Source organism: Xyrauchen texanus, chromosome 48 (genome assembly GCF_025860055.1).
Source record: "Xyrauchen texanus isolate HMW12.3.18 chromosome 48, RBS_HiC_50CHRs, whole genome shotgun sequence".
NCBI classification, from domain to species: domain Eukaryota; kingdom Metazoa; phylum Chordata; class Actinopteri; order Cypriniformes; family Catostomidae; genus Xyrauchen; species Xyrauchen texanus.
Window position 1 is genome coordinate 10,548,489 of NC_068323.1, and position 13,745 is coordinate 10,562,233.

At 40.7% G+C, this 13,745-nt stretch overlaps 1 protein-coding gene across 1 annotated transcript in view; it reads right to left on the bottom strand.

Annotated features, from left to right (window-relative positions):
- Positions 1–13,745, bottom strand: part of LOC127639498 (von Willebrand factor D and EGF domain-containing protein-like) — a 75,110-nt gene that overhangs the window by 13,938 nt on the left and 47,427 nt on the right. Inside the window, exons 18-20 of the mRNA XM_052121554.1 lie at positions 13,029–13,248; positions 7,023–7,160; positions 4,648–4,776 (exon numbers count right to left, since the gene is read on the bottom strand). Of these exons, the coding sequence (XP_051977514.1) occupies positions 4,648–4,776; positions 7,023–7,160; positions 13,029–13,248 (487 nt within the window). The remainder of the gene's footprint in view (positions 1–4,647; positions 4,777–7,022; positions 7,161–13,028; positions 13,249–13,745) is intronic.

A 13,745-nucleotide genomic window follows, 5' to 3' on the forward strand; every position in this document is an offset into this window, starting at 1 on the left:
TTCAGGGTGTAAGAATATTCTGTGCTATCAGCATTTACTCACACTCATTAGTATCGTAGCCAGTGATTGATATGAACTTATGGTCAACCCTCCTCGGCTGAGGGCACACAGATCGGCTGATCCCCTGCTGCCTACCGTGACTTCACCTTTTCTTCAACCCCTAGAAACAATTCTGCTGTCTCAGCAACCTATATTCAATACACACCCCTTCGCATCCCACAACGGTTGCCCAACCCCAACAGATTTGTGAAGGATTAGCTATGCTGTAAAATCGAGGTCTTGCTTGTATACTATGGACAACATGATAATATCAGACAGTTTGAGACAATGCCCTACAACATTTACCTCACTTCCTATGACTAATACTTCCAAAATAAAAACATGTTTTTTGGTAAGAACCTTATTACGTCGAAAAACTATTTTCCTATTACTCTAATTAATACTGTAGCTGCTATAAGATACAGTACATATTAGGACTTTTGCTTTCTGTCAGATTTTAGGCACACAGGAAACTATTTTTGCTGCAGTATATGGGGGTCACATCTCCATATTTTAATGAGTAAGTATGCCCTAATCTAGCACACATTCATACACAGAAGCACACCTGCTCTGTCAAGCATCATGCACACGTGCGATGTCAAATTAAACAAGAAGCCCACCTTCTGCCAGCAGAGCAGAGATGGATGAAAGAGTTAGCAGCTGTCTTCCATTAAAAATTTATTTATCGGCCCTGTGATTACACATATCATGGGTTATTGCAAGGGCTTTTTTTCCCATTTCCACAAGGTCAGCGCAAATCCCTGAGACAATGGCGAGATTTATCGGCCGAGAGGGGGTGACAGCTTGCTTCCCCTCTTCTTGCCATCTCATCTCCCTCTATAAGTGTGATGGCAGGCAATTTGCAAGCCAGTAAGACTGTATTACCATAAGATGAGGTGTTCTGGAGGATGATAGTGGCATTTCAAAGCACTATTTGTCGACCTTACCCTGTTTCTCAAACTTCGGCCTTGACTACCTTTCTGAAAAGGTGACGGAGGAGTAAGATGATTTTTTAATGTAAAGCTCCATGCTGCTTTGTGAAAATGATCCTTTTAAAACATTTTAAAATGGTCAGTCTTAACAAGGTTGCGTACCTAAAACAATCCTGAATGAGTAAAATGTCGAAGCAATCAAACATTTCAGTCTCGGAGGATATTAAAAGGCACTTAAGATCACAGGACCCTGAGTTGCCTCAAGATGGCAAAAGTGCTTCTCAACAGCCAGACACAAAGACTGACATGTCGCAAGACATAGCAAATATATTTGTCATGTTGAAGAAAATATCGGATGATATGGGGGGCATTAAAGATATTTGTGGAACTACAACAAGAATTGATGATGCCGAAAAGTGGTTTGAATTCCTCAAGGAAGCGGACAGGGAATTTCAAGCGCACCCGTCAGCGACTAAAAGTGAGGTTGAACAATTGGTAGATAAAGTGGAGGGAATGGAGAATAGGAGTCAACGCAACAATCTTCACTTTATTGGCATCCCTGAGAGAAAGGAAAGTGGAATTGATTTCTACGCTAATCGACATGGTGAGGCGACAGCTGGAGATTGGGCACACAGAACTCTTGGTCAACGACCCAATCCCGAAGACATACCAAGAACAATTCTTGATTTCTCAGATCAGGGGATAGCGATTTTGTGCTGCGAGCTGCATAGGATAAAGGGGAGCTGCATTATGATAGCAAGTGTATACAGATTTTCTCTGAATTTGCAAAACGACGCAACTTAAATGAGAAAAGTTCAGAGAATGCCGAAAAGCCCTGCATGCTCGAGGGATGAAATTCGCAGTGTTGTATCAAGCGACCCTAAGGTTGGAGACTAGTGAGGGATTCAAGCACTTTGTCTGCCTGAAGGAAGTTCAGAATTATGGGTTATCATTAAAGGGTGACATTATTTTATTTATTTATTTATTTATGTTTCCTTTTTCCATGCAAAGACTTGATTTGAGTGACCGATAAGAAAAGTCATGAGAAATTGAATATGAATTTAACACTCAGGCTTCAAGAGCACACTGAGTGCTGGTTCTGTTATCGACAGAGATCTTGTTCATATGTTAATGGTTTTGATGATTGTGCACATGGACTGCAATGCTAATATTGGGCGGCAATGGTGTGAAACAGATTTTGCAGTCCGTTAACCTGCGAGTCATGGACAGTCAAGTTTTGTTGATCAATCATTTACTGTATGTGTAATGACTGCACAGCTGTGCACACTGTTCTTGTTCAAGCACAGTTTGCTTCTTTAAGAAATGGATTGTGATGTCAGTGTCAAAATTTTATCATTAGTACATCTCTAGTTTTGATTGCTCTTTATTTATTATTAGTCTTATTGAAAATTGACATTGTACGGACTTAGGTCTTAACATCTCACCACATGGAATGTTAATGGCTTAGGCCATCAAATTAAAAAAATGAAGGGAAATGGCAAAATTAAGGGCAGAAAAGTGTGATGTGGTGTTTCTGCAAGAAACACACCTGTCCCAGGAGGAAGCAGAAAAGATGGTTGGGGGCTGGGCTGTTGAGTGTTGTTACTAGTAAGAGTAGGGGTATTATAACAATTGTGAACAAATTCACAATTGTTATAATTGGGGGGCGTTAAGAGGATCATGAAGAGGTCAGGGGGGCGTTTGTTCAAAAAAGGTTGAGAACCACTGAGCTAGAGTATGATATTATCTTGGAGATTTAAATATGGTGTTGGACACAGTGCTTGATCGGAGCAGTGTAATGAGGGATAAAACCCCCAAAGCTAGTTCAAATTAAAATATATGTGTAAGGCTATAGGGTTAGTAGATATATGGTGGCTTTTTAACCCAACTGGGAGGGATTATACATTCTATTTATTCACCACAATGTGAGCTTAGATAGCCAACATACCAATGCAAATAAAAGACCAAGATTCAACCATTTCTCATAAAATGGACAACTTATCTAAGCTATGCTAACCACATTAATTTTATATTTTAATTGTCTAGTTTGTGGCTCTTCTTGTGTCTCCTTTTTATGTCTTCTAATTTTAGTAGAAACATCAGAGACAAAGTTGATACTTCAATGAAATACATTCCAATCAAATAAGATCCAATAAGTCTCCTGAGCTTTTTAAAAAGTGAAATCTGAGCTATTAAGTTTGTGTTTGCTCAAATATATAGCACTTAATCTGAATTCTAACATCTAGAATTTTTTAACAACATTGTTTTCAGACTTTAAAGAGAACAAGACAAGATATCAGTGGTGAAAGGCAAGCATTTTCACATATTTTCTCTCTATTGCATTGGTATAGACCGTCTCAAGGAAATCTTGCCATGTAGCATTACTATATTAAGGATTTCCAAAAAATAAATGTAACTCAAAACAATCACATATCTCTGTGCAGTCTCTCAGTGTGTCCTCTGATGCTGAATTATGTTTAGAACCAACTAGAAAGATTTGTAAAATGTTTACGAGGCACATATTGAAAGATGATGGTAATAAAGCAAAATATTTATTTTGTTGAAATGCCAAAAAGCTGGAAAGCTGGTTCGAGTATGAATGTTCCCTGGAAATCTCCCCATAGTCTGACTGGCTGGTGGATCATCTGTCTATCTGACTTTTCATTTTATTCCCACAGGACATAATCTAAAGGAGGGGAGGAGTGGTGAGAGGGAAGATGAGGAGAGCAAGCGAACCATAAAGCCAATTTACATTCCCCATCCTGATGTCCTCAAGGGGCCAGTTGTGCCAGTCCCAGTAAATATGTGCAGCAGAATCACTGGACTCCAGAGATTAACTTTATTTATAACGTTTGTTAATACCTCAGTTATCACCAGAAGATGGTCTTGTCTTTCAATGGAACAGATCAGAATTGTCTATCACAGTGGAACATTTTATTGCTCAGAAATTGGTTTTTCGTAGCTTAAGAGACTAATGGATCAACTTTGTCTCGGATGTATCTCCTTAAATTCCTTGGGATCAAAAGAAAATAGAAACAAATGATACAACAGTTGACATACAGTAAGAATATAGAGCTATGAAAATAAAGAAATTGTTCACCCAAAAATGAACATTGTTTTTGTGGGTTTTACACGCTTAACACATTATTTGTCTTAAAAATTGTGCGAGGTGACCGAGCCAATTCAGAACTATTCCTTTAATCTCATTGCTTTATAAGAAAAATAATGTTTTTGTGTCCTATAGGATTGTACAGTACCTTATTTCTCCTCCAAAAAGAAACAATCCTTTACCTAAACTTTCTCAGTTAAGTCTCATAGCGAGTGAATGCCCGGCATGGATAATTAGAATTGCTAATTTCAGGCATTATATCAAGACGAAAGGGTAAGAGGTGCGAGCACAAAGACACACCAGCAGGCCTTGTCTTGCATTGTGCTCAACAGCTGGAGGAAAACTAATTTCCTGGAAAATGACACAAGCACACAAAACCCAACGCAGGAAGTGACTCTAGGGGGACTGAAGAGACATCATGCTGTGTCAGGGAAAGACAAAGAATAATTTTCTGCAATGTCATGACACCAGCAGTGGGCGTTTTTGGCTCCAAACGAAACCCTCACAGTCTTGTTTCCTAGCCATCTGTGAACATGAAGGAAAAGAACAATGGAAATGTGTACTTGCCAGTTCTCTGATTGGGGTTGGTGGCTGCTTTAGTGACCAGAGCCGTGCTTGGAGCTTTGTTAGATTCTAGCGAGAGGTGAGTTGAGGTGGTTTTGCTGGGCTGCACGGCAGATGGTTTGGAAGAGGAGACTGCATGAGAAGTGACAAGAGGTGAGGTTACCAATTTTGCTGGTGCTGATGAAAGAGAAGATTTAGCAAAAGTTTTCAGTTACTCAACCTCATAGAATTACGTTACTATACCTGCATTTTTGCTGATTTATTTATTTTTTATTTGTGAACAAACATTGTGAGTCACTTTGACCCAAAAACGCATTCTGTGTTGAGATAAAATCACTTTTTACTTTAGTGCATACTCAAATGTGTTTCTGGGTTACAATGACTCAAAGTGATGGAGCAGGTCACATTTACAATAAAAAACTGTAGTGTTCGATTGGACTCACAGCCTTTGACATCAAAAACAAAAGATATGGAAAAGTTATCTTCCCTTTGATCAGCTTATTGTTAAGCTTATTATTTTATTATCATAACTATCTTTGACTATAAGACACAACATTAAAATTACCTGCCTAATATTGTGTAGGTCCCCCACGTGCCGCCAAAACAGCGCCAACCCGCATCTCAGAATAGTCAAACCAGCCCGTCTGGCACCAACAATCATGCCACGGTCCAAATCAATGAGATCACATTTGTTAACATTAACTGAAGCTCCTGACCCATATCTGAATGATTTTTTTGCACTGCACTGCTGCCACTTGATTGGATGATTAGATAATCGCATGGATGTTTGTTGGTGCCAGACGGGCTGGTTTGAGTATTTCTGTACCTGCTGATCTCTTGGGATTTTCACACACAACAGTCTCTAGAATTTACTCTGAATGGTGCCAAAAACAAAAAACATCTAGTGAGCGGCAGTTCTGTGGACAGAAACACCTTGTTGATGAGAGAGATCAACAGAGAATGGCCAGACTGTTTGAAACTGACAAAGTCTACGATAACTCAGATACAATTGTGGTGAGAAGAATATAATATCAGAATGCTATTCTGAGATGGGGGTTGATGATGTTTTGGCAGCACGAGAGGGACCTACACAATATTAGGCCGGTGATTTTAATGTTGTGGCCGATCGTTGTATGGTTAGCATTTCATTATTAGCATTTAGCATTGGGTTAGAAAATGGGTCGCAGCAGTTGAAATCCAGTAAGATGGACAGGAAATGTACCTTTTACTTCAGCAATTTTTTTCCTTTTCAAGGCTATTAAGTAAGTTAAACTATCTCCTAAAGAACATGCTGTGAATGATTCCACATTCAGCTTGATACAACATCTGCTTCCACCCCAACCAATTCTTTCACTCTTTCTCTCTATCTCTCTTGCTCTTCAAGGATGAGTTTAAACAATGAGGCTGTCTCCTCCACAGCTCAAAAGAGCCACACACCTGAGACCAGGAAATTCACTCTGAACTGTATTTGTTCCCTTTACAAAGAAGCTGTTTTACCAATTATCTCTGCACAAGAGCAGAGACACTGTGTTTGTGCACAAGGTGGAGAAAGGAGGATAACTATCTCTAACCATCTTGATTGTACTGCCCCTACAGTTCTGCCAGTCATTATCCAAATCTCTCTTTCTGTTGCATCTCTACATACTGCAATCAGACAGATGTGTTTGTAATCGCCCATCCAGCCCAGGACTGGATGAAGTCATCAAATCTTAGAAATTGGGAACACAGGGCTTCCTGATGTTAAAAGGGTTTATTGCTTATAAATTACTCTCAAAAGACATTTGCAGAACATTTTGTCAAAATTTGAGAAGTAAAATGGAAAGCACAGCTACACTTGAAAAAAAAAATAAAAATGCTGAGAAAAACACAACAAATCTGGCCTGTTTCATATGTTAAAACAAAAATGGCTGATATTTAAAGCAATAATTTACCCAAAAATGTATTCATTTACTCACCCTCAATGTGGCCCTATGTCCTTTCATTATTAGCATTCATAGAGCATTAATTCATTGTTACATGTTCAGCAAGTCAAAAATGATTGTGGCAGCTATTCTTTGAAAAACAAGATTTTCATTTTTGTTTGGAAATTCTGTGAGCATACATCACAGGGAAGTTCTCAAGCTGTGACTTTGATACTTATGAACTAAAAAGCTCAGTTTTCCCACAAGCAAACTCTGGCCATACCACCAGGATTGTGCTGCTTTTGCATTTGTGGGTGAACATTCTGAAAAATGAACCCCTCCCCCCTTTATTGTGTGTGCAACAAAGCTGAGGTAATATTATGTTTCTGACTGTTGAGTTGGTTCTTAGCAAAACGATTCTTTTCGACTATAGACATGCTTTGAGAGGACATTTAGATTTCAGAGGTCTGTTCTTACTTTTGCAGAAGATCCCATCACCCTCCAGGCCTCGAGGACAAGGGCCGCACCTGAAAGATCCAAAGCTATTCACACACCTCACTCCAGGAAAACATACAGCTCTCTCGCACTCATTTACATCCTCCTGACATGTCACTCCTGTGTCCGAGAAAAAAAAAAAGAAAAAAAAAACTGTGTAGTTTCCACTTTACACATATTACATGTTGTTCAATACTTTTACAAAGGAAACATCCCAATGGAGCACAACAATGCCCGCCCACTTTTTCAGCCATATTGGTTCCAGAAGTATTTCCAATCAGCTCCGAGGTGAATCACAACATTACAAACTTTGACTTGAAGCAAAAAAAATGCCCAAAATGACAAAGGTATAAGACTGTGTACTGTGTACAACTGTTTCAAGAGAATGATAATTTCTAGTGATGTTTAGTTTGTGAACAAATCTTTTTGAACGAATTATTGATTTCTCATTCACCTCAGAACACTGACTCATATTTCTCATTCACAGACGTCTTTCCCTTTGAATCCAATGAGCTCTAGTTTGAAGTGAGACTGCATTATTGGGTTTCCTTGCCTGTAATGATTGACTATAGTATGAGCCAATAGCATTCGAGTGCGGGCTGTGAAGGAGCATATCATTGGTTTGACCCACTGAACAAATACGATCCTTCACTTTACTAGTACTAGTCTGTAATTTGAGTCTGAACGAGATGGGATGTGTCATTCATGAATGTACTAGTAAACTTGTTCGTGAACGTAATGACTCAGTCATCTCGTTTGTGAAACATTATCTGCTGAACGACTGAACGAGAGGAGTTGTGTCATTCATTCACTTCTGCATGTGAGTCAATCGCATTTAACAAGGAGAGAAAGGGGTGAAAAAAGACAAGTTTATAGGTATACACAAAACATGATTGCCAATTTGTTTATGTGTAAAAATGACTGAAGACCATACAGTTAAAAGGAAGAATTACAAATGGAAATGTTGTGCTTTGATGCACAGTGTACAATATTATTGAGATTTGAATTTGGGCTTCTTGGCCCAGCATTTGCTCAAATATAGGAAAAATGAGACCTGCCATTTTAGGTGAAAATGGGTATTGTGTTTAAACTAAAATTTTGAAGTGTCTTCGTAGATTTGAAGACATGCAAATTCCATTTGTGTTGTTTTTAAAGATTAACTTTAGTGCGAGTCATTTGCATTTGAGAGCGGGCTTTGAAGGAGCACATCATTGGATGGACCTACTGAACGAAGACACCCCTAGTCGGTCATTTCTTTCATGAATGAACTGAATGTATTGGTAAACTCATTTGAAAACAACATGAACAAACAATCTGCTGACCAGCTGAATGAGAGGTGGAGCTGCATATCATTTGTTTCATTTATCAATCTCATTCAGCAAGAAAAGTGGCTGGATTAATTGTATATAAAAGTAAGTGATGACCATGGCATATGAATGTTATTGAAACTCATAATTATTTTTTAGGCTAGTTTTGTTGACTTTTTTATAGCTTGATAAAAAGTCATGCTCAACAGTTCAGAAAATGATAGATATAGATAGTTTTGTTGTAATTTGTGGGGAAATGCGTATGACTCTTAAACACTGCAGTGCCGATGTCTCTTTGTAGAATTGTAGACATGCAAATTTTAGTAAAGGATAATTAGACTTGTTCTGGACCTGAATGACTGCTTTTGGTTAAATGCAAATACTTAAAAATAATTGTCATTTGGCACCATTTACAGGTGCAAAGTCGTAACTTGATTTAATGGTCAGTGAATGAATCAATGAACAAATCTTTTTGGTGAATGGAATCAAAATAATCTATTTACTGAAATTAATCAAAATCACCACCACTAATCATTTCGTCCACTTGTTTCCACTGATAAAATATTAAGTGGCTAAAATGAACTGTGCTTTCAGCTACAATAAAATATCTCAGCACTGATACTTTGTTTTTTTGGCCCATTTACTACTCCCTGTGGCACAACAGCATCCATACTGCTTGTTTGTTTGAGTTTGGTACATCCTGCTGGGTTTTTATCCTTTTTGTTTATTTGTATTTGTGTTGCTTCTCATAAAAGCATATTTGAACAGATCTCTAATAACGCCATACCATCTGTAATGGCCCAAAGCATAATGAGCAACAGCAGAATGCAAACTTTCAACCTGTTCATTTAACTCATGCATCAGCATCAGTATTTAAAATGGATAAACTCTTCAAACATTGTTTGATATACACTGTCTTTAGACATTAAATACACAGAAAACACCAATGCTAAAGCGTCCTGACATCAAGTGGACATCCTGGTGGTGGCATAGTGGGCTAAAGCACATAACTGTTAATCAGAAGGTCACTGGTTCGATCCCCATGGCCACCACCATTGTGTTCTTGAGCAAGGCACTTAACTCCAGGTTTCGACTGTCCCTGTAATAAGTGCACTGTAAGTCGCTTTGGATAAACGCGTCTGCCAAATGCATAAATGTAAATGTAAAATCACACATCACCGGTGATGAGATTTCAGCCTTGATACTGAGCTAAAAATAGACCACAGCCAGAGTGAAAACATCAACACAAGTTCAGGTCAGCATTTGTCTGAAGTTCCCAGGCCAAAACCCTCAATGCTTTTGTTTACTCGGCTGCTTTTAAATGAGCTGGTCATAACTAGCACTGAGTATCAGCAACTTTGTAATGATAGCATACACATCACAGTACATACTGTATGTCATGATTCAATATGTCACAATGCATTACAATATCATAATTGTATTGTAAGAGAGTGCAACAGTACCCATGCACCTTTTCCACCATCTTGGCTCCAGAAATATATTATAGTTACATTTTTACAACAGGGACCAACATTTTTCATGATTGACTATATATATTTTTTTGCATAATATTAATTTGTAAATAAGTAGTTTGAAATTGTAGGGACACCAACTCAATTACATCATCACCAGTGTGCCATGAAAGTGGGCATTCACAGCAGAGCTCTTTTGCTGCATTTTGTTTGCTGCAATTCTCTGATTGGTTGATCTTTCTATTCGAGATTGTGGGTAGTGTAGCTCTTCACGAGGAATTTGGCTATAGACCATTTCAAGATGATTTAAAGAAGTTACATCTTTTTGTTCCATGAACATTTCCAGCTAGTTGTGCATTCCAAATGGGATAGATCACCATCCGCAGGGCACTTTAAAGGGAGATCAATCATGATAGTCATGCTTAAAAAGTGAGTTCCAAATGACAAAGCTCTCACAGTGAATGTTAAAGTCTTCAAAGTGCATAATGGTGATTACTTCTTAATAGAACGTTGCCTTATTCAAAACAACAATGCAAGGCACTTCATTCATAGTGACTTTAACACGATTACTGCAAGTCAATTACTTTTACATTCAGTAGATGCTTTTATCCAGAAGAAAGAGACAAGAAAAGTACAGTATTTTAATCTTTAAAAAAATAAATCCTTAGCTTGTCTGTGGGTCACGCAGACAGCTTAATTGAACGGCTTCATTGATTATAACCAGAGATTTTTTAGCAGAGACGTTCACTTCTATTAAATTGAATGGGAGAAATTCGAATGCTCAACGGATGTAGAAAGGAAGTCTACAGGTAAATGAGCATCAGTATTTATCACCTTTTAGATACAGACATTGTCTGTCAATAAAGCAATACAAGTCGGGAATTTTTGATTTTTGTGTGTAATCTGTCCAGATTACCAAGGGGTCGATTATATCAGGCCCGGGGTGGGTGGTTCATGGCGAGGCAGAGCAGACCCCCCAATGGAAAGACAGTCTGGGGGGTACTGCCTCATGAGCCCCCAATGGTGGTCGGCAGCTGGGGCGGGCAAGGAGCCCCAAGAACCGCCACAATTACCCGTTTGCCGGCTTTCTCTCGATGGAGACGTGCCTGTCTGTCACGAGGGTAGGAAGGGCTGATTACTGGAGAATGACCCAGGGAATGAGGAAACTGCTCTTTAATTGAGAAATTGGGGAATGTTACGAGGGTACTCCCCTCCTTCTGACAGTTGCCTCATCCCTGGGTTGCCTGTCTCAGGGCCTCTTCAATGCGCGTCCGGGATCTTGGTGGCCAGCTGACAGGCAGGAGGTGCCGCCTTCCTGTGGGAGGATATACTTCTCGTGTGGGCTCCGGTGGTGGGGAAGATGGGGCTGATAACGAGAGGCATACGGGGACAGGGAGTGTCACCAAAGAGCCCCCATGGTAGATAGGCGCATCGAGAAAGCCACCTTCACGGCGTCAAGCATCTCCATAAGTTTGAGACACAGGTGATGCTCTTGGACCACCAAGGTGGACATCGTCCGGCACAGAGCGCACAACGTGACTATCGTTGCACGTAGAGCGAGGTCGGTCATGGTGCGCAATTTATACATAAGCCCTGGGTTGGTCCTACTCTCATGCAGATCTTTAATCGTCTTGGCCTAGTGGACCTGAAGGATAGCCATGGCATGCAGGGTGGAGGTGGCCTCACACGCAGCATTATAAGCCTTCGCACTAATGACGAAGAAAACTTACAGGCCTTGGAAGGGTTCCTCATGGTGGCTGTGCCCTGCGGGCATAGATGTACTGCCATAGCGCGTTCTACCTAGGGAAGCTCAACATATCCTTTAGCTGCTCCGCCGTCGAGTGTAGTTAGAGTGGACGAGCCCACGAGACGTGTACTGGCAGAAAAAGTTGCCTTCCACGACCTCGTGAGCTCCTTGTGCACTTTTGGGAAGAAGGGCTCTGGGGTGGGGTATGGCCGTGAGTCGCGCTCTGACCCCAAAAAACAATCATCCAGCCATGAACATTCAGGGCAGGACGTATGGTTTCACCCGGGCAAGCATGGCTGCCAACTCAGCGTCTCATCCTGAGCTCTACTGCCCGAGAGCAGGAGCTCAGAAGATTAGTCCGCTTCCAAAAGCAGAAGCCCACCCTCAGATGCTGCGACCGATAACTCATCCTCGTTGCGAGCCCCGAATGAGACATTAAATCTGTCCTGAGGCGGACCGTCTGCATCGCTTGTGAACTCTACCGGGCAGAAAGAGTGTGCTGGAGGGTGGGAGGACCACGGGGACTGAGCCAGCGGAAACGCTCCCATATCCACATCCAGATCACCCGCGGTGCTCGCCGACCCCGCCGTCTAAGTTTCAACCCAAGATGGACCAGGTCGGGAAGCAGCCGTGGTGGCTATCTGCTTCACAAAGGAGGAAGAGAGCCACAACCACAAGGTTCACATGGGCATGTTCTCGCAGTGAGAACATGTCCCCTCCACAAAAGCTGCCTCGGCGTGCTGGTGACTCAAGCACCCGAGACCATCCGATGGGGAGAGATAATGGCCGCACCCAGTAGCACAAAGGTGAAAGGACATATTTAAAAAGACGGCAATTGTTTGTGCGAGCTCTTTTAGAGGAAATATACTCTTTTAGAATATACTCTTTTACACCTGTGGACTCAGCCGCCAAAGTGCCCAGGGGAAGCACAACACTCGACCATGCGAGGGTGACCACTGATTTACGTCGTATTTCCAGCAGACAGCAAGGGGATGGGATGAACACACACATGCGCTCGGTCCGAAGAAAAATGCTATCTCCTTTATACCCTTATGTCCGGGGCGGAGAGCAGCATGCAAATTCCATTCGCCAATTTTCATTGGCCTTTTCTGAATATAGCAATGGTGATTGGGTCTCTCAAGAGCAAACCACTAGTGTCACTACATCAACACAACGTTGAGTGAGTGACTGACAGGGAACGTATAATTACAGTAATTCTACTGGAAGTTGTAAACATTCTGCCGATCAGATTGTAACTTGCAATTTCCACCAACACTTGCCATTTTTGTGTGCGATATGCATCGGGTGGTCAGTGAATGGACTGTGGGTGATCCGTGAGTGTGCCATCACGTTTAAAACAGGGTAAATGATGAAAAATATTTGGTTAACGCAACCCCTGATTTTAACAACTAGGAAACTTGTAATTATAGGAACTCCTATGATGTGAACATAGCTTAAATACCCATCAGTCCAGCAGGGCACTGGCATTCAAACCCGTCAACCAGATTGACACAAACTCCTGCTCGACATGGACTGGAAGTGCATTTGTTCAGCTCTTCTTGGCACAGGTCACCATGGAAACCAGTCAGGCACAAACACAGGTACTCGCCGCTGCCCGCAGGATACTTGATGTTGGTCACACACGTCCCTCCATTCAAGCACTCACATGGCTGTACATCTACCTGTAGCCATGGATACACAGAGAACCATAAAGTAGTGGTAAATAAAAACAATTAGCTTAAAAGTCAACTTTGCATCTCAATATAAACTCATTATGAGGACACACCTACCTTTTAAAACATTACATTTTCAAAGATTTTAATAATTATTTTAACAGATATATTTTTATCTCCATCCCTTTACTCTTCATTATAACAGCCAAAGTACCTTGATCCCAAAAATTATTCAAAATGTATGCATTTTTGCAGCAGTGTTGCTGTTCTGATCGCTGCATTTTTACAGCGTGCTTCTGTTTTTTCTGCTTTTCTACTGTTTCATCTGTATTTTACGCACGCCCCAGGGACCCTGGGGTTGAACTAATTTAAGTTAATTTAGTCATTTTATTGCTTTCTGCTATCAAAGCAACTGCAAGCTATTTTCTTTCTTCAAAATAAATGTTTTCAATGTTTATTGAGCACACCTCCCGATTTTTTATGTGGCAAACTTGTAAAATTGGCGT